The sequence below is a fragment of the Trematomus bernacchii genome, unplaced genomic scaffold (assembly GCF_902827165.1).
Source record: "Trematomus bernacchii unplaced genomic scaffold, fTreBer1.1, whole genome shotgun sequence".
Classification (NCBI taxonomy): domain Eukaryota; kingdom Metazoa; phylum Chordata; class Actinopteri; order Perciformes; family Nototheniidae; genus Trematomus; species Trematomus bernacchii.
The window spans coordinates 5434704-5460954 of record NW_022987705.1 but is presented as its reverse complement, the minus strand read 5'-3'; the positions used below and the strand labels follow the sequence as shown (position 1 = coordinate 5460954).

Here is a 26251-nt window from a genome sequence, read left to right as displayed (position 1 = left end):
TGCTGCTGATTTGAAATTTTTCTTACGAAAACGTACAAAAGTTCCTATTTCTGTCAGAGAGAGTGGAGTTCTGTATTTACACCCTCCACCTGAAAGAAGGAGCCTCGTTTAGCTGTGAGTTTGACAACAAAAGGAGTTCGATGCGTGATGGAGTTGGAGTGGATAAGGGTCGGTTTGGAATTGGGCCTTACAGTTATTAAATCCAGGGGAAAAAGATGATACCATCAATGAAGAGGGTGTTGGAGCTATATATCTCTTTATATTATTTAATAGTTTAACATTTATTTTCTTGCTGTTTATAGTGTTTATTGTAAATGTATTCTTAGTTAGTCTCATAAGTTAAAGTAGTTTCTATGCTTTTATTTTGAAGGCATGTTTGGGCACTGGGTGATTAGAGCACCTGGTGTAATTGTATATATTGGAGACAGGTGGGAGCACTAGTAGGCAAACGCTTTTTTTTACCAGGGTGTTTCAAGCCACACAAAGGAAAGCCATAGGAAAGGCTTCAGGAAAAGAGATATAGGAAACCTGTTCATTGTACTTTGTTATTGGAATAAACTGCACAAATGGAGGTTCTTGTCTGGACTTGGATGATCATTGCCCTGCGTAAGATCCGCTAACTAGTGCCTCAGCGGCTGTTTTAGTTCTATAGGATTTTGGCCGCTACAGAGGGTGTTACTCATTAACAGGCCTTTAAGAATGTGCTCACAGTGAATAAACCCCCATTCGGATTTATTTTGTCAACGTTAATCATGCAGTTTTGTGACTGCCCTGTTGTCTAGAGAAAATCAGATGAGTCATTGATTGGACTGATACACAATGCAGTGTGACTCATTTTCGTAGAAACTGAGTGGACGCACACACAAGTTATAAACACTGGAAAAAAAGCAGGATCTGGCAGGCTTCTTCTTCAGCACAGTGACTCAACGCTTTGTGCAAAGATATAAACAAGCTGTGAAGCTCCTGACCTGTCGCAGGATTCCTATCTGCTCGATTTCCTCCCTCAAGTGCTCCATCTTCCTCCTCATGGTGAAGCTGGGGTCTGTGGAGGCGTACTCCTGGCGGCTTCCTTTGGCGAATGCTGAAATAATAAATGGAGTCTTCTGAGTTCCAGATCATTTATAGCGAGAAACAAAGAAGACGTTTTTATAGTAGATCAGCAACCATTGAAGCGGCTCCTCAATTCTCGACTTTCATTGGACAAAGAGCCAAAGCCCTTTAAGGGAAGATATTCAAGCGGTAAATCTTGATATTATCTGTGTTTTAGACGCCACGGTAACCAAGTGTAGAAAATGTCAATCACTGCATCTTACCGCCGATGGTTTTTCTAGAAATTAATATGATTATTATCTTTTGTCCTCATAATATAACAACAAAGTACAGGCCAGTACATTTCCTAAACACATTTTCTTCCCCTAAAATGTTTTGTTTGAATTTAATCCCCCACAAATCCTTTCACTTCAATGGTTCCCTTATTTCTGGAAATGAAGCTTCTTACAACATATAATACGGTTGTTTTCCAAAAATCTTCTTTTGAATGTGTGACAATATTCAAAGAGTTGTTTTCTGCTCTTATTTTAAAACTAATTCACACTTTAATTTGACTTAATCAGACTTTCATACAACCGTCATCTCCCTGAATATTTGACATCTACTGTATATCTGTGTTTAAAAAAAAATTAGATAAAGGGTTCCATTGATTATGTTTCTTGTTTAGTTAGAATGACATCTTCCTCACAGTCCCAATGGGAAGCAAAAAAAAGAACAAACCTTCTGTACAAATGCAGTGACTTTTACTTTACTATATTATAGCTTTATCAAGGCAATATGTAGGGAGTAATAACGTACATTTTAAACATGACAAACATTTGCACGGCTCGACTTCTCCAAGGGAGGGTCGTTGACCTCTTTATCCTTAATTAAAAAATAATAAATTAGATGTTAGACTGTGGACACAGAAGTAATTATATAAGGTGTACATTTGATCCTTGGGGATTTAAATTCTTGAAAACAACTAGTTGCAACCTTATATAAAAGTTAAAAAAAATAATTGCACTTTAGCCAACTCAACTTAAATAAAATGCTGATTTAATGCATACCTAGTAATGATTAAATACAATGTTGCTACTTTGTACTTCTACTACACTACAATCCAGAGGAGATTAGTGTACTTTTACTGCACTATGTTTGTCAAACACCTTTAGTTACTTTGCAGATTTGTATAAGTGATGTGAAATATAAACACTTCACACTTAAATGAGACTTTAGTTAATCTTGCAGCATACAAAGTCATATAATTAGCTGCACTTCTACCAGCTTTGATAACACATCAATAATGACATATCAAAACATATCATATATATATGATTCTGGAATGGGGCAATCTGCATAATGAGTACTTTTACTTTTGGTACTTTAAGTATATTTTGATGCTAATACTTTTACTCAAGTGACATTTTGATTGCAACTTGTAACAGAGTATTCCTACACTTTGGTAGTTCTACTAAGTACCAGGTCTGAGTATTTCTTCCACCTCTGCATACTTTAATAAACATGCAGGACTTTTTAAATTGTAGCAGAGTATTTCTACAGTGTGCTACTTTAAATGAAATGTCCTTCACCACCACTGGGGTTTTGACAGATAGCTATGAATCAATTCCAGTCTTTCCAAATAAAACAACACGCTGACATTGACAAATGACAACCGTGCTGCGCCTTGTCTTTGACAGAGCTCTGATAGGAAACAGATCAACAGTTCCTCAGAATCCTTCCCCATTTCTAGAGAAAGGACTCCACCTAAACAGAATCCCTCTTGGCTTCAGAAAGGAGCCTTTGTTTTATATGAAGCACTGCCTCAGCTTTTAAGTCTTTGCAAACGTAATATAGACTCATTAAGCTTATCCCATTGTGTTGCAGGTAATCAATGTAAAACTCATGTTTCTACTTGTTGAAATAGCAAATGCACAGGGTAGACAATTATCCTTTTCTCCCATTTCTTTAATATGATTTACCATTTTTACTTGAGCATCTGGATTCATCAAGTTATAAGGGTTTACATCATTCTTAGTATGATTTTATTTTCAGACCTCTATTCAGAAGAGGTCATCAAATAAGCATAGACTGTTGGCTGTTCATTTTCTAACAATCAAGCGGAGGTGATATTGAAAAATGTCCACTGCACATATCAAAGAGGTTATCTCTGTGAGCCCATGTTCCATGCATATCCCTGCAGTGGAAAGGAAAAACACTGCGTCTAAGAGTTAACTCGGTTATGCTACAAGCCATTGTGTTTTACCTGATCTGGGCTTCAGTCCAAACACTGTTAGAGTGGTGCTGAAATCTGCGTTGCGCAAACCCTCCTGGAAACAAATCATTTATGAAAATCAGAAAAGGGTATTTTCTTAGAACTGAACATTGATGACAAAACATTTCGCATGTTTTCTTCAAGGTGTTTCTCACACTTACCTCACACTCATCGTTGCCGTTGGAGTTTTTACGAGCTGTCTGACACTTGTACTGTCAGGAAAGAAAACACGAAATGTGCTTAGATGATTAGATGATTTAAAATAAGACAATCGTTCAGTAAATGTCATCTTAAATCAAAGTCAGTGAACCATCAAACTAAAGAAACATTTGAAATGATCCCAAAACGTTCTGCATGGCTAGACACCAGGTACTGTATGTAATAAATCATCAAGGAGTTTCCTCAGGCAACTAAAGAGGGCTTGTTCTGCAGAAAGCTGCTATCACGGGAGACGTGTGTTCACGCTCACACCTTCAGATAATCTTTTCTCAGGTACTTGTTCCTCCTGCGCTCCTCATTCTGATTGAGGACCGGTGGGACGTCGGGCCACTTTGGATCTGAATCTGACGAATCGGTCTTCAGGCTGCCATCAAAGGAGCAGGAGGAAGACGGCTGCAAAATGAGGCGGATTACATTCAAATCATTTTCTCTGCATCCTCCAGAGAGAACACATCACATGACAAATGGGAGACGTAATAAACAAAGACACAGAACTTGTTTTTTGTTTGATATGTTTGCTTTAAAGTAAGAAGAGTGTGTACCTGTCCACTCAGCACTGAGGCTCCACTGCTCCCTTCATCCAGAGAGGCACTGGAATAAAGACACGTGGAGCATAGATAGATGACTCTATCTGTGTTTTACATTAGAATTACATTAAAAGGCGATATGAGCCTAAATAAATCCTTCTGGTTACTCTGTCTGAAATTTGGATTTGCAAGTGCTTGCTCACTACCTGCCATCATGTGTGATTAGATTTATAAGGTTTATTAGAGACATTTCCTTTTTTTTAATTTCATGGACGTATAAGCATAAGTGCCTTGAAAAGCAATACCCTAGTGTTTTTATTCAAATAACCTGCTTACAACATAACTTCATGGATGTTGTATGATTATTATAAGAGCATGATGTCCTTTATAGTCTAAGTAGCCCATTTGGTAGTTGCTAGTTTGGTATTTGGCCATAACATTAAGATGTAATGCAGCTTAATTTCATATAAAATGTACACTAACTTCAATCTGTATATTAATATTGTATATTAAATAGACACTCTACAGGCAAGGCCACCTTAATGCACGGGCTGACCTGGGCTGAAGCCCAGGGGCCTACGGAGATCGGGGGCCTATCATGAGCCAATAAAAAAATGCATTGTTTTGTAATTCGTCAAATGTTCTGTCCATCATTTGATCTGAATGTATGTGGCCAGGCTGGCGATTGATACAAGTTATAAGACACCCTCGTGGGCACCACTTAACAGCCAATCAGAATGAGAATATGTTTCACATGTGACTTATTCAAAATGCGAGTGATTGAGTGACAGATGAAGGTTGTTTAGGTGAAAATGTCGGAGAAGAAAAAGTGGTGCTCGGAAAAGGAAATTGTTGAGGGAAAAGGAGTTTCGAGACAAGCAACTATTACAAAAAATGCCGAAGCTTACAGGTTTAAAATAACCTGTAAGCTTCGGCATTTTTTGTAATATGAGGAGGAAGGACAGATGACTTCTGTACCGAGCGGCAGCGGTGCCGGCCGCGGCGCCTCGGAGCCAAGTAGGCATATGTCTGGTTCTGATAGCGATGGAGTAGCGGGAGAGGAAAAACAGACAGGAGGGACTTTTGTTTTGCCAATGTTGAACTTTACAGTCGGCTCCCAGACCGTAGTCGAGGAAACAGGGAGATGACCCTCTGTTGTCTCCCAGGGCAGAAGCAACAAGCTTCAGGTTCAATAACCCACTTATTACCAATTTTAAATGGAAATATCAAAGACAGAAATATAACTTTAGTCCCATATGGTTATCAACCTGCTCTCCTCAAGTCTTTTTTCCTTTTTATTCATGGTGCTGAATTAGGGGTGTGTGTGTGTGTGCGATCTATTCACAGAGCCTGCTGAGGCTATAAATTACTTTGATTTGTTGTTTAAATAGGGGGCCTACAAAACCCATCCTGATGGCAGGTTAAGGCGGTGATACGTACACTGTTACGTACACAGTTTTGTTTATTTTCTACTGTTGATCTATACATTTACTTTTATGTTTATTTTGTATTTAATTTAATTTTGTATTCATGTGCAATGCCTTGTCTACATGCTGCTGTGACGAAATAATTTACCAGTCTGGAATCAATAAAAGTTGATCTAATCCTAATCTAATCTACTCTCTAACAGCCAAGATAAAACATTATACCAATTAAAGCAAAAATGATTACTAGGTTTCTGTTCATTGTTACAACTGTAAAAACCTGTGGTAGAGTACTTACCTCCGAGGCTGGGGGGGGGGGCCGCGGCTTATTGCCTGAGCTTCCAGAGTGACTCAGAAATCTGCAGACACAAACAAAAGTGTGTGTTGGTACAACGCTGCCCATCAACAAGTCGCATGAGTCAGCGACTACAGCGCTGACTCATGTTACTTAACAACCTGTACACAAAACAAAAAGAAACAATTCATTTGGGGGTGGAATTCAATGGAAATGTGGCCTCCTGAGCAACAAAGGGCTATTCTTCTGCCACAACACATATTAAAGCTAGCATCAGATCACAGAAAAAAGTCAGCTAATTCCACTTCTCTTCCCACTCACTCATGCACATGGTTGAATACCCACTGTAACATAAAACAACCTGTAAATTACGATAAAGGAAGTCTCTCCACCCACCTGTGAGCCCGGCCGGTCACCCTCCGTCGGTGAATCAGACTCTCCGCTCGGCAAATCAACGATCGTCGTCTAGAACAGAATAGATGTCGAGTTGAGGAAGAACGCAGCGAACACGAGAGGATCAGGATGGGGCAGAGAGTCAGTGAGAGACATGCTAATAAGGACTTCAATGGCACACGTGAAATGGAGATGTATTTTGGGGATGTAAGACAAAACATCAGCGTTGATATTGAGAAACAGAGAATGAAAACACACAGTGATGAGAGGAGATTTACTCAATGTGAACAGATCTAATTATAGCAACTTAAGGAGAATGTAAAAGCAGAAATATTTGTATTTTAGATGATAAAGTAAGTATGGGATGTCTTCTGTTACTCTACTTAAAGAAAAGTGAGACCCACACACCTGTTCTGCTGCTCCTGCTGAAGAAGCTGAACGGCAATCTTCCTCAGATCCAGCACTTCCTTCAGCTCGTCATCCTCCTCCTCAACTAGCTGCTCCTTATCGGAACTGGGAAAAAGTTCAGGATGAAAGTTATTAACGCCAGGAAAACTCTGGATATTGACTCACAGGTTTAAACATTTGGAAAACTCATTATCTTGCCCAAATTCATAAAAAGGTCATCAAGACACAGCTGTCAAAACACAAAAGCCTTCTTTGATATACAAACTAAATGGTGTGTACATTTTTTAGACCACTTAATGATGAAGTTGTTGATGTCATGTAGTGTTAGTCACTTCAGCCAATGATTGTCAAAAATGTGCTGAAGTTTTAGACAGCCGATCAACGTGGACCAGAATACCAATATAGCTTTAAATATATATTTTATTTGATCGTGGCACCCAACTCCTTTTTTATAAATGATCTTAATTTGAACAGTTCTAAGATCAATACGTATAGGTGATAGCTGACCCTTTATACTTAGTTCACAAAGGGAATCTGCTGGGTTCACTTTTGTTTAATGTTTCAGGTGTAATGTTTAGTCGATTGCATTCTTCTTAAAGGGGACCTATCATGCAAAATGCACTTTTGTACGTCTTTTATACATGAATATGTGTCCCCGGTGTTCCAGGGAACTCACCAAGTGTCAGAAAACACAACCCTCTCTATTTTCCTCCATACCCAAATCTCTAAAAAAAGGGGCTGCAACGGATCTGATAAAAACTGATCCAGATTTGAACACTGTCCTGACGTCAGGACGGTGGCGCTACGGCTATTGGGCCAACTCCACCAATCAGGAGGAGACAGCCACGGCCATTGCCGTTCGAAAGCGCTGGAGACGCTGTAGTACATATGCCAGGCCTGTAGATGGTGCTGTTCTCACTGAATCAGCCCTTGCAAAAACAGAGCTAGAAATGGTCAAATTGAGCGAAATGAGGCATGGCTAAAATGCATGATCTGTTTGGCATTTTGAAAAAAAAAAAGTATAAATATGCCTTATATAGGTATGGTCCTACACTATATTATTCAAATATAGCATGATAGGTCCACTTTAAATATATTACACAGAAAAAGACAGTTATACAACCTTCAACATTTTCCTCCAAGTTTGAAGTTTCTTGAACATTCCTGCCCACTGCAATAACACTGTACAATAAATCACCTCTGGCTGGAAGAGAACTCTCTGCTCCATAGTTTCTCTAGAAATAAAACCACGTTGTACATTTTACTCATACATAATCTGTTTCATATTTAATACTCCATAATTCCATATATTTTGAATATATATATATTTGTATATATATATATATATAATATCTGTATGTATATTTTCTATTTTGTATTTTGACATGTATATTTTATATTTTATATTTTATTTTATTTTATTTCTATTCTTGTATATTTTTGTTTTATTGTAAAATGCCTTTTATGCTGCTGTAACAAAAACAATTTCCCAATTTGGGATCAATAAAGTACGATCTATCTATCTCTATCTATCTATGTAGCTAAATCACTTTGTCTATATATTTGTTGTGATTGTTGTGGAATTTGTCATAAAAATATGAACTAAAACCATTGTTTCTTGAGCAGTGGCTAACACATTCCTCTATTGGCCCTATAACGGTCTTGAACTAAGGTAACCGAGGATCAGGATTTATACATTGGCAACCTTTGGATAAACTAAATAAATGTTTCTGAGGAACATCAAATGTCATTCTGAATTGTCCATGGGCAACGGCTAATGGCAACCAGCCAAATGTTGACTCATTGCTGTGAACTCTCTGATCAGGAAACTCCTTCTACAGCAATTACGGCAAGCCTTTTCCTAAAGAGAAAATGCATATAATAATAAGACGATGCATGTTTGTGCAAGCGTACTGAACAATGAACTCACCCTGATTCCTCTTTCCAGTTCTCTTTATCTTTGCTTTGGTGAGACATGTTAAGAACCTTTTCCAGTTCCTGAAACAAACACACACGCACAGACACAAATCACAAATGCATCGACAGATCTGGATCTGATCTCTTCCTGTCCTTTCTTCACTTTTCTTTATGCTTGAATCTTCCTTCTGGTGTTTTGATGTATCGATTCATACCTTTATACAAGACACATGACCGCTCTGCTGCCCGTCACACTCTGACAGAGCAGGATCCTCGTCCGGGTTGGGGTCTATAAAGTCATAGAGATCCTGATCTGATAGAGGGAGGAAGCATCCGCGGTCATCAAATAAACGTTCAAATTTTAGGCACTTCATTCAACCACCCCGCGCACTCCCGTTTTATTGCTTTCAAAGGGAATATGTGATACTTATTTTGGGTAACCTTTGCAAGAGTCCATTTTGGAGAGGAGTGAGAGGGCATCAGCACGGGCTGTCTCTGAAACCTGAGAGTGGAGGCTGACTGTGTCGTCGTCTGAAGGCTGCAGGGGGGGGAAGAAGAACCACAAGTCAACTCTTGTTCCTATTTCAGGGATTTAACTGAATGCATCGTTGACTGGATGAAGTATCTAATGTTGTACTGCTCCCACAGATATAAAATAGTTTTGCAACAGCAGCAGCAGGGAGATTACTGTGTCTGGGACAAAGGTAGATTCCCACACACATTTCCAGATGTTGATTTTTCCACAACAGCCTCTCCTGTCATGACTTAATCCCCTGTCTGTCCACAAGTTACTCTCGAATAAACTTTTAAACTAAACTGTTCCACCATTAGCAAGTCCTTCCAGGGCCAAATTAGCTTCCAACTCTCAAAAGATAGTCTGTTGCCGATTGCAATTCTTATCGGTCTCTTAAGTCTGCCTTTTTTTCTCATAAGCCAGTTTTTTTAATCACTGCTTGGCTACTTTGGCCTCTTTTGATTAGATCCACTCAATTGTGGATTGCAAGGCATCAAAATACTGTGTTATTTCCTGCCTGAGGCCAAAAGGTTTGAATTTGTAGATTAACATGAATATGAAATGAAAATCGCAGGCTAGCAGCAACGTATTGGAAATGTCCAAAGGCCATACTTTGACGTTTTTGTATCTTTACATTTTTCATTGTGTTAAGTAGTAAAATACAATAACATGATCATCATGAATTGGCCATGCCATTAGCATCTTTAGGGTTTGAACTCTGACCTCAGTCGTAGACAGCCTCTTGTCGCCATTGTCACTACCGATTCCAGAGTCAGGCCCGTGGTTCTTACTGGGATAAAAATCTTCCATGCTGGAAAACAAAACAAACTGCTCATTAGGCCTGTATTTTTGTAAACGTAACCATAACATGTCATTTGCAAGCACACAATTAACAAAAGTAAGTCATTCTGTTAGAGTATCAACTATAAGGCAACTCATTTATTAGTCAATCAGCAGAAAAAACAATCGAGTCATAGTTTAATTAAAGAATTTTGGTAATTATTTGGTGTACGGTAATCTTTCATGCAAAAATGGCAGAAAATGACTTTTTTTAGCATCTCAAATATAGATATGTCCTGCCTGTATATGTTCAATATCATGTTAAACTTAAAGGGGACCTATCATGCAAAATGCACTTTTGTACGTCTTTTATACATGAATATGTGTCCCCGGTGTTCCAGGGAACTCACCAAGTGTCAGAAAACACAACCCTCTCTATTTTCCTCCATACCCAAATCTCTAAAAAAGGGGCTGCAACGGATCTGATAAAAACTGATCCAGATTTGAACACTGTCCTGACGTCAGGACAGTGGCGCTACGGCTATTGGGCCAACTCCACCAATCAGGAGGAGACAGCCACGGCCATTGCCGTTCGAAAGCGCTGGAGACGCTGTAGTACATATGCCAGGCCTCTAGATGGTGCTGTTGCTCACAGAATCAACCCTTGCAAAAACAGAGCTAACATTTTTCAAATTGAGCGAAATGAGGCATGGCTAAAACGCATGATCTGTTTGGTATTTTGAAAAAAAAAAAGTATAAATATGCCTTATATAGGTATGGTCCTACACTATATTATTCAAATATAGCATGATAGGTCCACTTTAATATTTTGGACTCAAAAACAAGATATTTGATAAACTAGGATAGTATTTTTCACTATTTAAGCACATTGTATAGACCATATGCAATTCAAAACTATAATTTGCATTCATTGATACAACATTTTTTTAATGCAGCTCTTTATGTCATAGTCAAACATTTACCGTAAATGAGTTAGTACCTATCTGTGAGTGGCTGAGGGATGCATCGCTTGCCGAGGGAGGGGAGGTCCAGGGTGTCCGGCTTCTTGTCCGTCCTGCACGCCTGGATGTTCAGGTACTTCAATATGTGCACTTTGCCCTTCAGGCAAATCTGAAACATACAAACGCACACGATGTGTTTCTGTAGTCTGAGTTGTAAAAATCCTCAGTCCTCCACTAGATGGTGCAACTGTACCTGGTTTGTAGAGTGAAAACCATAGAAATAATGTGTGCCCCATGTTGACAACATATTTTGACGTCAACAGAATTGTACAAATGCACGTACCTGTGCGGGTGGAGACTGCATAGGATTGTTATCTAGGATGATGTGCTGCAGCTGCCTGAGTTTCCTGTAAGCCGGAGGAATCTCTGTGATCTTATTGCAGGAAAAGTCAAGGCGGATGAGAGGTAGGTCAGACAACTCTGTAAGCAGACCAGAGAAAAGCTTTTGTTAAATGTCATGTACAGTTAACAAAATGCAATTATATGCTTTGTATATATACATAGTAGGAGTGCAGCATAACCCTGAGTCATGTCCACAGTGATCGGGCTGAGCTACTGAATATAGTACCATGGCATCTCAAAGGAGTACTCCAGCGATTTAGTTTTTATTGTTCTATATATATGGGAAACTCAATTAAAGTGGAAGCACATTACTTTTCTCTAGTATGAGTCAAGCTCCAAAAATGAGATATCCCACAATTCCCAAAATTCCACTTGTTAGGTCGTTCACAGTACATTGTCTTTTTGAAATGCAGATTTTCCATTTAAAAGATTCTAGTCTCACAGCTCCTCTCTCCACCTTAAGGGTGTGATAAATATTTTTAAGGAAATTCACTCAAATGCAATTGCATGCAGAGAAATGAAAGGTTTCTGCAACTGCCTTTCATCACAAAGTTCAAACTCTCATGTGACCTGAACACACTTTACCAAACAAAGTGCCCTGAATCATGGCAAACACTTACACTTAAGGCTTTACTTTTGTAAAATATAAACAAAATCAAAGGCTGCATGGTGTGTTGCTTTATGTTAAAACATTGTTTAAGCATGACACAACTCAACTCACATTGCTTGATACATATTATTAGCTGAACCTGTGGTTAGTTTATGAATGAATGGATGAATCCGGTGTGACGGACTGACCCTCAGGCAGCATGTGAAGACAATTCCTCCTGATGTTCAGTTCTCTCAAAGCGTAAAGCCTCCCAACCTGAGCCGGCAGCACCTGGATCTCATTACAGCTCACGTCCTGCAGGGGGAGACAAAGTGTCAGGAATGAGATTGTTCTGGCAGTACCATTAACACACACACACACACACACACACACACACACACACACACACACACACACACACACACACACACACACACACACACACACACACACACACACACACACACACACACACACACACACACACACACACACACACACACACACACACACACACACAGCTCACCAGTTCCATCAACTCTTTGGCCTTGCCGATCTCCTCGGGGATGGACACCAGCTTGTTGTTGCTCACAAGCAGAACTTTGAGGGGGAGGCTGAACAAATATTTCGGCAAAACTGACAGGAGATTTCGGCTGTAGGGAGAGATAAAACATTGACCTATTTTAAAAGAAGTATACATGTAGCAGTGAGTATGTAGACACAGGGAATAGAGTGTCAGCAAAAGAGGAAATGCCTGTCGTTCATGAAACATGCCCGGCTTTTAGTGTCCTAAAAAGGGAACAAGCACTTCTTCAAGAGATATAAAACCGAACACACAGGCATTCATTTATGTAATAAGACACAGGAGACAAAACACAGTGATAGCAATGACTCACCTGATGTCCAGGTAAGTCAGCATCTGCAGGTTGATAATGGCTTCTGGGACGCACTTGATGCAGTTGTGGTAGAGGTTGAGCGACTCCAGGGGGGCGAACAGACACAAATCAGGGGGGATTTCTGTCAGTCGATTCTTGGACAAATCTGCAAAGCAAAGGGACAGGAGCTGGTCAAATATGTCGGACATTATATTATCTTTAAGATCTCCATTATGTTTGCATCAAGCATGAGGCTATATGTTTCAAAGAGAAATCAATACATCTGTGTGACGGAGCCTCCTCATCGAACACTGGTCTAAGATTTCACCAGAGTCTCAGGCCTCGAATGGTTTGAGTGCTACTGGCAGTATTTCCAATATGGATCTCACTGGGAGTGGCACAGTAATGGATTTCATTTGTATGAATGTTTGCAAAGAGTTAGAACTCACTCCACATCTTCTCTTTATGTCAAACATCAGTTCCAATCGGGAGAGATAAGGACATAAAGACTCAAGATGTATTCAAGAAAAAGAAAAGGGAGATTTTAGATCACTTTTGTACAGAGGCGTGGTGCAATCTATTAAGATGTATTTCAATGTATTTCTCATTTGAGCATTTATTAATAAAGTTATTTTGTATGACACCTTAGTATTTCTGGAGTTATGTGACTGAAATGTGTGTTTTAGCACATAAATGTGAAATATATTTAATGAAATGTGATTTAGTGATATGTGAAGTGACAGAATGCATCGGATTTATCTTAAATTGCAGCATCAGTTTGCAGCTAAGGCTGTATTTAGACACTGTTGTATTTTAAGCTAAACGCTAGCACAGCAACATAATCAAAATGACAACATGCTAATGTTAAGTAGGGATAATGTATGACATCTTCACTTTCTTAATTTGCGTCTAACTACTCATTGGCTGATTGACACTAAACACAGAGTACAGGCTTATAGTAATGTATTTGGTTTTGCAGGTAATTCAATTGTTTAACAAAGACAGGGAAATATTGATATTAGTTCCATAACAAAGGTACAATTAGTATTGAAATGTGTCACATGGTTAGTATAGACCACACTCATGTGCTCTGCAACTAAAGACAATTAGCTGCAAAATCACAGCCCTTCATTAACTAGCCAAGGCCCAGGGTGCTACTATTCTGTAACAAAAAAACCAGTCTGAATATAATCGTTGCTCCAGTCAATCGATGTTAGCGTAGCGTCTCATTAGCATCTTCCTCTTATGATAAAATATTTAGATACTAGCTCTCTTGCCTAAGAACATGGAGGTAGAGAAGAATACCCATTCAGCACTTTCCCATACAGATATATAATGTACTATATTATAGTCATCATCATTAAGCAGACTTGTGGAGGCCTACATTTTATACAAGCCTTTTGTATAACGCGTAAAAGCCTCGATCAAGTCACATCAAGGTTGCTTGAATCACTCAAACAGACTAAGACGTTTCCCTGCACACACACACACATGCACACAAATCCACACTATCTTTCTATTTCTCTCCGTCGTCAATTAAATAACACAAACGGCATCCATTTAAAAAGGAAAAGTGAGGCTACATGGGGAAGGTGAGAACAATACATGTAAAGACTACATAATTGATAAGACTTCACCTTCAGACACATATTGATTCAGCCGCTGCAAATTAGAGTGTGTGCGTGCCTGTGTGCCTGTGTGTGTGTGTGTGTGTGTGTGTGTGTGTGTGTGTGTATGTGTGTGTGAACGATCTTGTCTCCTGAATTATCTCTGGGTGACATGATAATTAGGGGCCTCTGTGAGGAGCTGCACAGCCAGCCACAGATAAAAAGGGCTTTCAATTATTCTGTCCCACCTCACTGATGTGCCACAGCCATACTGCTGAAAGCTAAAACGACTCCATCCCCTTAATGCATGCAATCACATATAGCTACCAGCCTTTATTAAACAATTAAGCGATATGGGCACTACTTTGCACTCACTGTCTGACTGTTAAAGAGGACATATTAAAGGTGGGGTAGGTAATTTTGGAGAAACCAGCTCGAGTGCACTAGGATTTGAAAATACACAGCCGGAACAAATCTGCCACTTCCTTACAGAGCCCCTCCTCCAACACACACGAACGCGCACATGACCAATGAGGGCACGAGATAAGTTTGTGCACAGATGGAAGGCTGACAGGCAGGTAGGCCATCCAGTTATTTTAGCCGGGCCGGCTAAAATGATTGGTCGTGCTTTTTACAGTACTACGGCTTCCACAGATGACATTTTTTTATGGATTTTTTGTCAAAGCACTTAAGATATTCATTGCTATCGGGATGTTAAGAGCATTCCATGGAATATAACAAAAAGTGTATCTCGAGCCGGTTTCTCAAACTTACCTACTCCACCTTTAAGCTTTTGGGGGGTTTTTCTCTTTATTTCTAGTGTGTTTTATAGGAGTTTTTTTGCATGTAAATGGTCTGCAGAGGCTAAAATGAATGTAACTATTCAACACTCATGCTTCTATTGGCTAGCGCTCCAACACATTGTAAGTGATAGGCTAAGGGGCGGGACATCTCTAAGAGGTTGACCAATCACAACAGTGCCTGCCAGAACCCAGAGCAGACTGGGCTCTGGGTTCAGACAGAGGGTGTAAAGAGGTGCTGCAGCACAGACAGTATGAGAAAGAGCTTTTTTTTTACATTGAAGTATTTTAAAATGTAACAGTAGAAGAACAAAATATCATTGTGAACCTAAAAACATGCTTAATGTCCTTTTTTAGAGGTTTCTGTTTTCCGAGGATGGATTACTGATGTCATGTCAGTAGCTTTTATTCAAGGATATTTTTAATAAATGTATGCAGACATCAAAGCCTTGAATCCTTGTCATAAGGCGAGCAAAACTATTGTGTCGGTGCTTTTTTGATAGACTTTCTTTAACAAGTATTAAATGTTCAGAAATAGACCCGACAGAAGCTGTGGTCTGAGCTCTGACAGCAGCCAATAAGCAGAAGTGAGACGCAGACCATGAGACAGTCAGCAGTACGATGGGGAAAATAAGCCGAGAGGTTGAGGGAGACAGACATTACCACACAGGGAAAGACCAAAGCTGGGGTCACAGGGTCTACTTGTTTTCCATTAAGAGTCAATTCTGCCTCTCCCTGAGGCTCGGACCTTGATGCTGTAACGCAGCTGTACACAGACCTCCCTCCCTCCAGCCAAACAACTGGGGATTCTTCTGTAGCGGAGGAATCATATGGGTGGATGGGCGATGGGGGTGGGTGGAGGCAGTCTTTGTGAGCCTGTCCGTCTCCATCCCCTTTTCCCTCCTCCATCCCAGGCCGAGCACCATCTGCAGCTCACAGCCGGGCTTTTATCCTCCTGCTGGTCGCCCACTGCTCCACCCAGGCTCCACCACGCTGCACCCTCACGCCAAATCACTAATCTATTCATTTATGTTAGTAGTGCAGATGATGTCTAGCTATGTTTTTCCATGACACAGCCAACTCTATACTAGCAGACATCCTGCTGAGGGCTGGAGGAAATAACAGACTACAGTCTCTCTCACTATACTACTGCTCCTGAACGGAGAATAGCAGGTTGCAATTTTTAATCTTCAACCTGAGATCATCTGAAGATTCAAGGCTTTTATTGTCATGTGTTCATAGCTACAGTGTAGTTATGTCGATGAAAATCACGCTCCTCCAACAGTGCAATACAATAAAACAGACAAAATAGTGCAAGTAAATAAAATAAAATAAAATAGAATATAATAGAAATAGTGCAGAATAGTCTATATACAAGTAATTGGAATATTGATATATATATATAAGTTGCAAACAGATGAATGTTATGGATGTTCTTTCAAAAGTTCAGGTGTTTAGCAGTCTAATGGCCTCTATCTTAATAAAACGGTGCAAGAATATCACTTTTGGTCGACCAGAAATCCATACATCAAGTGCAGAAAACTGCAAAGAAATGTACACGTAAAAATACTACCATCCAATCATTTATTTTAACACCTCAGTGACTTCTATACAGCGCTCAATTTAATGAACATGTCAAAAACATGATTAATTGGGGTTAATTATTTGCACTCGGGGGAAACGCGTGTCTGGCTGGCCGGTTGGGGAGTGGTCTGGAGCCTCGCTGAGGTTCAGGAACCTTCTGCTGGTCAGTGATTTTATGTGCTTCTGCTCATCAATCTGCTCCTGGAGATACTGGGGCTGTACCACTGTCTTTTTTTTTTTTTTACAACCGAAGCTTTTACTGAGGATTTTTATTAAGCTTTGTAAGCCTGTTACCACATTATCACCCTAAAATAATTAAAATCTAGGAACTAAATCCACAATTTGAATACAATTATTCATCAGACTAAATGTGTTACTCTGGTTAAAAAAACATTAAGCTGCAAAAATGTTGTTTTTGAAAGTTAAAATGCAAAGAATATAGTTAGTAATTTTACACATTAAACATGTTCTGACTTTTCAAAATGATTGCATTGCATTGTATTTTTTCTTTAAATACATTTAGATTTGTACGTCATCTTTTGATCACACAATTCCAAAAACATACGATCCACAACAGGAATATAATTCAACAAATAATTGTACACTCATAATATTAGTGTAGTAGCCTATTCTTTATCTGTAACTGTGTCGACATATTGGGTTTGGATAGAAAGAATATTCATGCTAAAAAAGGAAAAGGATGGCTAGTTTTCACATGCAATAAAGTTTGAACCTTATCAAGCTGCACAGGTACAGGTACAGCCCTAGGAGATACACCAATGGGGTTTCTCATAATGTTGATAATGAGCCATGACAACAGTGATAAGATGAGCTAACAACTGAAGCTGGTGTCCAGGATGGCTCAGGACTTTTGCTGAATCACTGACAGGTGGATGGTGATGGCGGATGGTGATGGAGTGGTTAAACTGTTGTGTGCGTGTGATGTTTGGCGGGGGGCAAGCAGCTGTATTTGCACGGTTTATTTGTGGGGGTTGTCTGTTGGTGCTTTCATTTGGGACATTTCACTTTTACTACACACACGCACGCACGCACCAACTTGGTCATTGCATTACAGTCACACAGTCTACACTTCCCTTACCAGTTCTTCTACGCTTTAACCATTGATGTTCAGCAACCCCATACCGACAACATACTGTATATACACAATAAACATACCCAGACACATTATTATAAGCACTTAAGATATAAAATATTAATGCTCACATAATGCTTGATTTATTTTTGATGCTTTGGTCCAAGGAGGTGATACACACATAATCCATAATTTATGGGTCACAGTCTTGGTGTTTATATCTTCTCTGGTGAAACTACAAGCGGTCATGAATAAAGTATATACTGAGTGGAATGAAATCAAAAAATGGACCCATATTTTGCATTATATATGAGGAAACAGAAGTCATGACTATACACTTGACCCCTGGCTGATTCTCACGGAGGAGGTGTCACTGCCAACTTCGGATCAAACCGAAGCATGCTCTAAGGTCTTATTAAAATAAACAAAAGCACAGTCTGCATTTAATGACACAATAGTTTCTTAATTTATTTGCAGGCTTCTTTTAAAGATTATAATTGGGCGTTTGTTGGTTTTTACTTCTCTAATTTGCAGGGTGAAACAGTTTTGTCTTCGATTTTTTGCATTTTGAGATGTATATGTAATGAATTATGCTTCTTTTTTGGCAAAATATATACTAAAACATTGTTTAATTAATTAAAATAGTAGTTAATTCATAGATAGATCAATAATTAAAATAATCACATGCTGCAGCCCTAAAATTAAGTAGCAAAGTAGAACACAAAAACAAACATATTTTAACTGCACTTAGCATTACATATTGGCCTAATTTACTAAAGTTATATAAGGTACAGTGGGCTAATCATACTTTTCCAGTTAATATTTAATAATCTCCAGTTAGCATTTCCTGATAAGCCTTTCTCAACTATTTCATTGGTGAAAACAGACGGACAGACGCCAGTGCGTGCATAATAAAAAATTCACAATCGTTATTTCAATTTTGGTCATTTAGCTTTACTAGTAAAATATTTAACAGTGGCGTAATTTGGGTGATAAGGCATTGTGTTCCTGCAGACAGGTATGCACATTTCTTGTCTCGACATGCAAAGGCACATCTAGACGAAGCCCTGACCAGTTTGGAATGTGTTTTTTTTCTTATATTACTACGATCAAGCAAAAACTAGTTAGAAGTAAAGAAAAAGCAGCACGCTTTGGAGACAGCTCTTTAAAGTAGCCTCCCTCAATAAATAAACAGCCATGATAAGAGGAAGGACAGGGAAGCCTTTAATAAGACGCCTAAGATATTTCTGAGCACAAACAATGAGTAGCACAGTGAAGTGTTCTGCTGTGTTTTTATTTGCCTTGGGTCTAATAGCCTTTGGACTGAGTGTCTGTCATGTGCTTTTACTTTAACGAGCCGTGACGCTCAGCAGTATTTACACTGGTTGATTATTAAATCCAAGAATAACAGCACGATCCTTTTGTGTCCTCATGGAGACTGTCCTTCACAACTAAACTTCTCAGGAATGTAAACAAAGAAGCATTCTTGGAGACATACTGTTTGCTTCAAGTCACGATCAAATACAAATGTGTGATATTAATTTTTCCACCTTTTTTAGAAGATGGACACGGTATACAATGAACCTTCGAGTTTTAGGTTTGATCATGGCTGTCAAATCACCTTTGCACGCACTCTCAGTTGGCTAGAAAACCCACCTCTTTATCTTTTCTTTGACCTTGCATACTTTTCATTCTGAGATTTATTTGGCTGTTAAATATAACAACAAACCCTTCACAGAGGATACAAGAAGGCGAGAGATTTGTAGTGAGACAGATGCTGTCTTCATTTATGAGGCAGAATAAAACAAGGGAATATAAACCTAACCACATGACCCATATTCTTAAGTAAACTTAATTCCTTATGTTCTCTCAAAACCAAACAAAGTTGTTGGTAAAAAACGATGTGTTTATAAGGATTCCCCTGAGCTACCATACAAAAACCCATATGTTGCATGTCTGAGAATAGTGCACATGTAAACACACTAGCGCTGCAAAGAATGATCTATTAGTGGTCTACTTCATTTTTAAAGAAGCAAAGGTAAAACTTCTCTAATTTCTGCTACTTCAATATGATTTTTATCTATTTTCTTTACTCCTTTGTCAAAGTAAAAGTAATATATTTGAATTTTGAATTGGGAAAAAAGACAATCATATTGGTCTAACTTTTTTTTAAACCATTTTAGACCAAACAAATATTCCTTCGAGAAAGGAAACGACAATAGAAAAAGTTGTTAAATGCACCTAAAAAACAACCGCAACCGAAGCCCCTCACTGTCTGACGTGTGTGTAACCTGGGGGGGCAGCTAATGACAGGCAGGGGCATGCTGGGAAATGAACCTGAGCATCTGCCCAGGTTGGTGCACTGCTCCTCAGCCCTGCTCCAAGGTCAGGGCAGCAGATCGGAGCTGGAGCTCTCTCTCATGGGAAAACAAACTGAGTGGAGACAAACTGCCAGGAGTTCACTGCAAACAGACACCCCTGTGTGAGCCTCTCTCTTCCTCTGTCTACACACACTGGGGCCTTCTGCTGCTCATTAGTCAGATGGAGGCCACTCGGTTAGACCCTATTCTATAAAGAAAACTAAAAAATCCTAACACAGCAAAGGGATGAGGTTGAAATGATAATAATACCGAATGAATGCTTGGATGCAAGGACGAGTTTGGACTTTAATATTCCAAGGGCATTCGCCTTTATATTGCCATGGTCCAAAGACATCCTATCATTATAATTCTCAGAGGAAACAGTACATTTCACTCCTCAAAAGTGTATTCAAATGAGCTTGTTTTTCATTCCATTTAAAAGCTGATCTATCGAGTAAAGTGTTAAGGCTGTAAGCAGCGTCTCCAAGCTGTTCTATTCACAGCACAGATTGGAGATGGTGTAAAGGATGTTGCTGCAGTGAGGTGTGTATCTCTGTTAGCACATTTCAAAGTGAGACTTGCCTCTGGCACACCTTATAGTCAAGGCATCTAAATGAAGAAGTGAAAAAAAAAAGTGAAAAGACTGCAGCAGTGACGGGTTGCAAGCAAGACAACAAAGGTGTGACAGACATGTACACTCATATCTGTTGTGACTGCTATCAGTGTTATATAAGTGCACTCAGCAGTTATTTGGAAATCCTATATGCAACTCTCTTGATACATTTGGACAGTCCTGATTTAGATCTAGACAAGCTGATCGTTATTAAAGGATATTGTGTGTACAGTGAGTCTGCTGACTAACTGAACTTCCTGTTGTGTCCGTCTCCTCTTTAAGGACGCCTGTGCATAATATCTATGGCATCTCGTCAGGATTTTCACACTTTTTATGCACAGGTCATTTAAAATAACAGATCACTGACATAGAAAAGCAGCATCCTGCATTCAAGTCCAAATTGTTCAACCTCATGAGGAGGAAGCCTGATAAGCTGTGGTCTATAAAAACGGTATGTTTATTTAGAGCTAAGCTCAAAACCACCCTGTTTTCTCAGGTCTATGAAAGGTGTCAGTGTGTGAGTAAACCCTGTGTATATAAGTAAGTATGTATTTACTGTGTGTAAGTGTGTGTGCAGGTATTGGGTGTATTTAAATAGTCTTTATTTCAATGTTCTTCATTTCACTGTGCTGCATATGCCTGATATTCTTTTTTTGCATGCCTCTTTCTTCTTTTTTGTCTTTCTTTTAAATGTAAAGCACTTTGAGATTCGTACAAATTCAATAAGCTCTATACATAAAGGTGCATTGCCTAAAAAAACACCCATCCAGTGGATCCATGATTTGTCTCAATGGAGCCATAGTTTTTTTAAGGAATATAGACTATAAATTGAATTTTCAATTAAACTTTGATTCCATGCATTACATTACATGTCATTTGTTAGACGCTTTTATCCAAAGCGACTTACATACATTCAGTACTGTGGGCAATCCCCACAGGAGCACTTTGGGGTGAAGTGTCTTGCCCAGGGACACAACGACATGCTGACTGCAGTGGGACTCGAACTTGCTATCCCCTGATTCGAAGTCCATCACACTACCCACTGAGCCACAGCCTCCCATGCATGTGTTTGAATCTGTCAGTCGAACGGTTAGCAACAAGCTGTCAGTATATGAAGAGATACCAAAGTCTTATGGCAGAAAATGTAAATCCCTGGGGGGTAAGGGGCTCTCCAGCAAACTGCAGCTTGCCATGAGCTGCAGCTTGCCATGAGCTGCACATGACGGAGTGACACCATATGGTACCTCTGAGAGGAGGCAGCATAATGTATATGTCCATTATCATGAATTAGAATGATTTATATTTCATTGTCAATAACATTCATTTAATCAGCCTTATATTATGTATATCATATAATAGAAATAAATAAATAATCTCCTTCACAGGGGTTTCTTCTAACACAATCTTATCAGTATAGTCTATTGTGTCATCCTTCATGTGTAAATTAGATAATCCCTTTATTAAATCACCATGTCTAATATAGTCTGCATTAGACATGCTGTGATAGCACAGCAAACAGAAAACATGAGACTAATACTGACCTGCTGACTGACCTGACTATATGATACATTAATATTTTCCTTCTTGTGGACATAAAATACTAAACCAAAGAACAAGTAAATAATACCTATGTGCGTACTACTTAATGAAACCAAAAGCAGACAAGGGCTTCCTCCCTGGCAGATCTTGCTATATGGGCATATACACCCAGGCAGGCAGGGGGGTGAGGCTGCAAGTACACTGCATGCATCTTTTGTCTGGTAGTGCCGAAAATGAAAAACAAAAAAAACGAAAGATGAAGAAGCATGAGGGCCCCCTACGTTTCTCACATGCTCACTACAAATGATAATCAGTGCGCACGAATTTACAACTGCCCTATAGGTTCATTCATATTCTGCTCCAGTAGCCCGGTGCCAGATCCAATGCAGCTCGGTGTACAAACCACTGCACACACAGCGCCTGGGTGCGTCTCATTCATGTGTCCCAGGAGGGGGGGGGGGGGGGGGTACTAAAAGCCGTAAGCGTCGACCATAACAACCACACAGCAGCAGCCGAGCCCCTTGTGCAATAAACTGGTGTCATACATGACCCTAAGTGGACAGTAATTACAACCAGGATGTATAGTGTATTATTTCCAGCGGACGGTATCCCTTTAAATATTGTCACCTCCACGTTACTGCGCCTCTATCCAGAAAATCACGAAAAGCCATGCACAATGCGGGCATGCTGCATACACAAAGACATCAAATGTGTGAGTGAGTACATTTTGATATCATGAAGCACATTGACTCGTGGGTTCTTGTAGTCCATGCCTGCACAGCAACCCACCTGCTTGTGTTGTGTCGGTCAGATCTTGGCTCATCCCCGGGTACTCCCTCAGCTTCCTGCCGCTCAGGTTGAGTATCCCGGAGCACACGGCATCCTCCAGAGCCCGGTCCAGGCTGCGGGCCGTGTGGTGCTGCTGCTGGTGCTGGTACTGGCTGAAGCCCGGGGTCCAGGGAGGTCCGCTGGAGTAGTGATGGCTTTGAAGAGCCGTGACAGCTCCCACACCTCCCTGACTAGACGCCATTTTCGTAAAAAAGAAATTACTCTTACAATAATAACAGCGCACAGCGGCAGTATCTCCGCCCATGCGCATACGGGCTTCATTCCCTGGACGGACGCTAGGGGATGGGCTTCTGAGGTGGTGCTGCTGGTGATGATGATGATGGAGCTGGTGATGGTGAGCATGGTATAGTGGTGGCCATTTTAGGCTTTTACCCTTCCTCCACCTGCTAATATCAAACTCCCATCAGGGGACCCAGTGCAGCACAGAGGGGACAGGGGGCCCCTCTTGCAATCTAACATTCAGATGTCTTTAAATGAGGCTACCATGATGCCTGGAGGGCAGTGGATGGCATTTGACAAATTACAATTTAACTATCAATCAATCAAGTTTTATTTATATAGCCCAATATTATAAAAAAAACAACACATGTTTGCCTTAGAGGGGTTTCAAATCTGAACACCCTTTCTCTTGAGACTGCATCAAAATCACATAAACCTAATGCTAATGTAATGTAACCTTATACTCTGATGTAAATCCAATAGTCTGTATGATAGATTTACAGCGAAGTACAGCACCCATAGGGTCATTACTGGCCTACGTTTGTTTGTTTGTTTGTTTGTTTGTTTGTGCAATTATGGTTCATCATCTGCTGCCACTACTGGTTCGGGAACAGCTGCTGTCAAACTGAAAAGAGGAAGCTTTGAGCGAAATAATAATTGTTACATAGATTGTCACTTTGATAACTTCACAGCAGCCTATTATTTAAACAGGTTACTTCTGCATCCTAATGAGGTATTTCATTGTTCTTCCCTAATGTCAGATTAGGAGCAGTAAAGCCTAACGGTTTTAATTTTTCAAACAGTCCTCTGGTTGGCCAAAACACACTATGTCAATCCATGCTGTTTGGCTCAAAAGATTCCGGGTCCCTGGGTATGGGATATATTTGTTTGTGTGTATGGGACATATTATATAACAACCCTAATAATTGTTCATCTGTGGAATGTTCTCATTATGGGAATCCTTGCACCTGTTTAGGGAGTTGGCAGGTAAAGACATAGCATGGTCAACACACCATTAAAAATGATAGGCCAGAATGTCAAAAACACCATTAAAAATGATCTAGGCCGAAATATCAAATAAAGTACGATTGACTAAAGGAATTCAGGATGGTGGAAGAAACAATGAAAGTCAAGGTGAAGAAGGAGGGCCTGCCCTGAGACCCTCATGGTGTCTGGTAACTGCGAGCCTCATAAGAAAGGCATGACAACTGCTAAGAAATGAATATAAGAAGAAGCCTGAACATTGTAAAGGCAGTCCCTCAATGGACCGACTCGCGTTGGCTGAACTCTGTTGAATCTTCAATAAACTCTATTCTATTGGAACTCTTTTGACTCTGTTGATTTTTTGAAAGTGAAATAAGTGTTAACATAGTGGAGTCAATATCACCATACGGTGCATTTGAGACTTCCCCATTTCCAAAAAAAAATCTGAGATTTTCCAGAGTAAATACATTGTAATTACATAGTGATTATAACATGTACATTTTCAGAAAGCTATAGTCCCTTTCTCAACAATATATTTCAGTTAATGGAAAAAGTATTTGGATAATAATGAAATTATGGCAAACTATTTGTACCATGTCCACCCTGTCATGAAGTATTGCTGACAGGGTGGACAATGGTACAAATAGTTTGCCATAATTTCATATTTATATTATTTATGGAAGGCTCGCTGACAGGGTGGACAATGACAGGGTGGACATTTTTGGCTAATATTAGCATTTCATGAGCACATGGTGGACCTTCAGTTAGCAACATGATTCAGTTAGCAAGGTGACTGTGTACTGTTTAACAAACATATTTCGAATTTCTGAAAGGTTTTTATATTAATTAAATTGACATTTCACTATGACAGAGTGGACATGTTAAGCTTGACAACATCCAACTACACACATAATGTGATTACAATTTCGAAATAAAAGTTAAAAAACTTACTTTGCAACTAGCCAATGTCTCAGCCTCCATTGAGGAAAGACAAAATGGTGGTAGTAATGTCACTGAAAACATCAGAGGTTTTTTTATGGGGCAGTTACTCCTTAATGACAGGGTGGACAGCAAATGTCAGGGACACATGAAAAATGTTCAATATCATTATGAAAATAGAATATACATGATCAAAATGACTCGTTTTATCAAATAACTCGTTGTGGACAATAAAACCATATCATTTTTTTTTAAATGTAGTATCATTTAACCACTTATTACACACACTGTAGTTAGTGGGACATGCCAAAATCACGTACATCCAATGAAAAAATAAGGTATCAAATGAAGGAAACACATTTCAAGAGACTTATCATTGTACTAATATGTGTGTAAATGTTTGGCCGTTTATAATAAGACCTCAGAGTTTCATTATTCTGCTACATTTTCATGATAACTGAGTGATTCTGATGGGGGCACCAAAGTTACTTTATAGTGATATTGACCCAGTGTTATGAAGATCTGGAAGAAATCCGGCCCAACTTCAGAGGTTTCTCCACAACAATGGCCACCAGCAAATGTCCTGTAGACTCTCCGGTTGACTGGTCAGCCATATAATAATTTGTTGTTCCTATATACAATTCAAGAGTGCCAAGTCCATTCAAAATCTTACTTTTTGTTAAAATAGCATAGCATCAAAATAAAGTTATGGATTATAATGTTGATTAAATTATGTGTTCATCACTTTAATGTTGCAGTTAATAAAAGAGTAGCTTATTTGAGAAACCTACTAACAGGGAATGTCCTTCATAATAATACCTCACAGTCTATTAGTTTATGTATGATTTGTATCAATAATAAAAAAAATTGAAAGTAAATAGAGAAATAAATAGAGGTGGAGTAAAAAGTGCAATATTTCCATTTTGAAATGTAGTGAAATAGAAGTACAAAGAACCATATCATGGAAATACTCAATTACATCAAAATTGCACTCAAGTAAATGTGATTGGCTCCTTAATGTCATAAGAAAAGAGGCTATTGACATCATGGGAATT

General features: G+C 39.3%; 1 protein-coding gene across 1 annotated transcript in view; it reads right to left on the bottom strand.

Annotated features, from left to right (window-relative positions):
- Positions 1–23489, bottom strand: part of lrch2 (leucine-rich repeats and calponin homology (CH) domain containing 2) — a 30821-nt gene extending 7332 nt beyond the window's left edge. Inside the window, exons 1-18 of the mRNA XM_034140268.1 lie at positions 22995–23489; positions 12631–12775; positions 12261–12387; positions 11944–12049; positions 11087–11223; positions 10782–10912; positions 9725–9812; positions 8929–9025; positions 8703–8800; positions 8501–8568; positions 6571–6675; positions 6166–6234; positions 5784–5833; positions 4074–4127; positions 3776–3960; positions 3466–3516; positions 3296–3359; positions 969–1081 (exon numbers count right to left, since the gene is read on the bottom strand). Of these exons, the coding sequence (XP_033996159.1) occupies positions 969–1081; positions 3296–3359; positions 3466–3516; positions 3776–3960; positions 4074–4127; positions 5784–5833; positions 6166–6234; positions 6571–6675; positions 8501–8568; positions 8703–8800; positions 8929–9025; positions 9725–9812; positions 10782–10912; positions 11087–11223; positions 11944–12049; positions 12261–12387; positions 12631–12775; positions 22995–23304 (1998 nt within the window). The 5' untranslated portion in view covers positions 23305–23489. The remainder of the gene's footprint in view (positions 1–968; positions 1082–3295; positions 3360–3465; positions 3517–3775; positions 3961–4073; positions 4128–5783; positions 5834–6165; positions 6235–6570; positions 6676–8500; positions 8569–8702; positions 8801–8928; positions 9026–9724; positions 9813–10781; positions 10913–11086; positions 11224–11943; positions 12050–12260; positions 12388–12630; positions 12776–22994) is intronic.
- Between the last annotated feature and the right edge of the window lie 2762 nt (positions 23490–26251).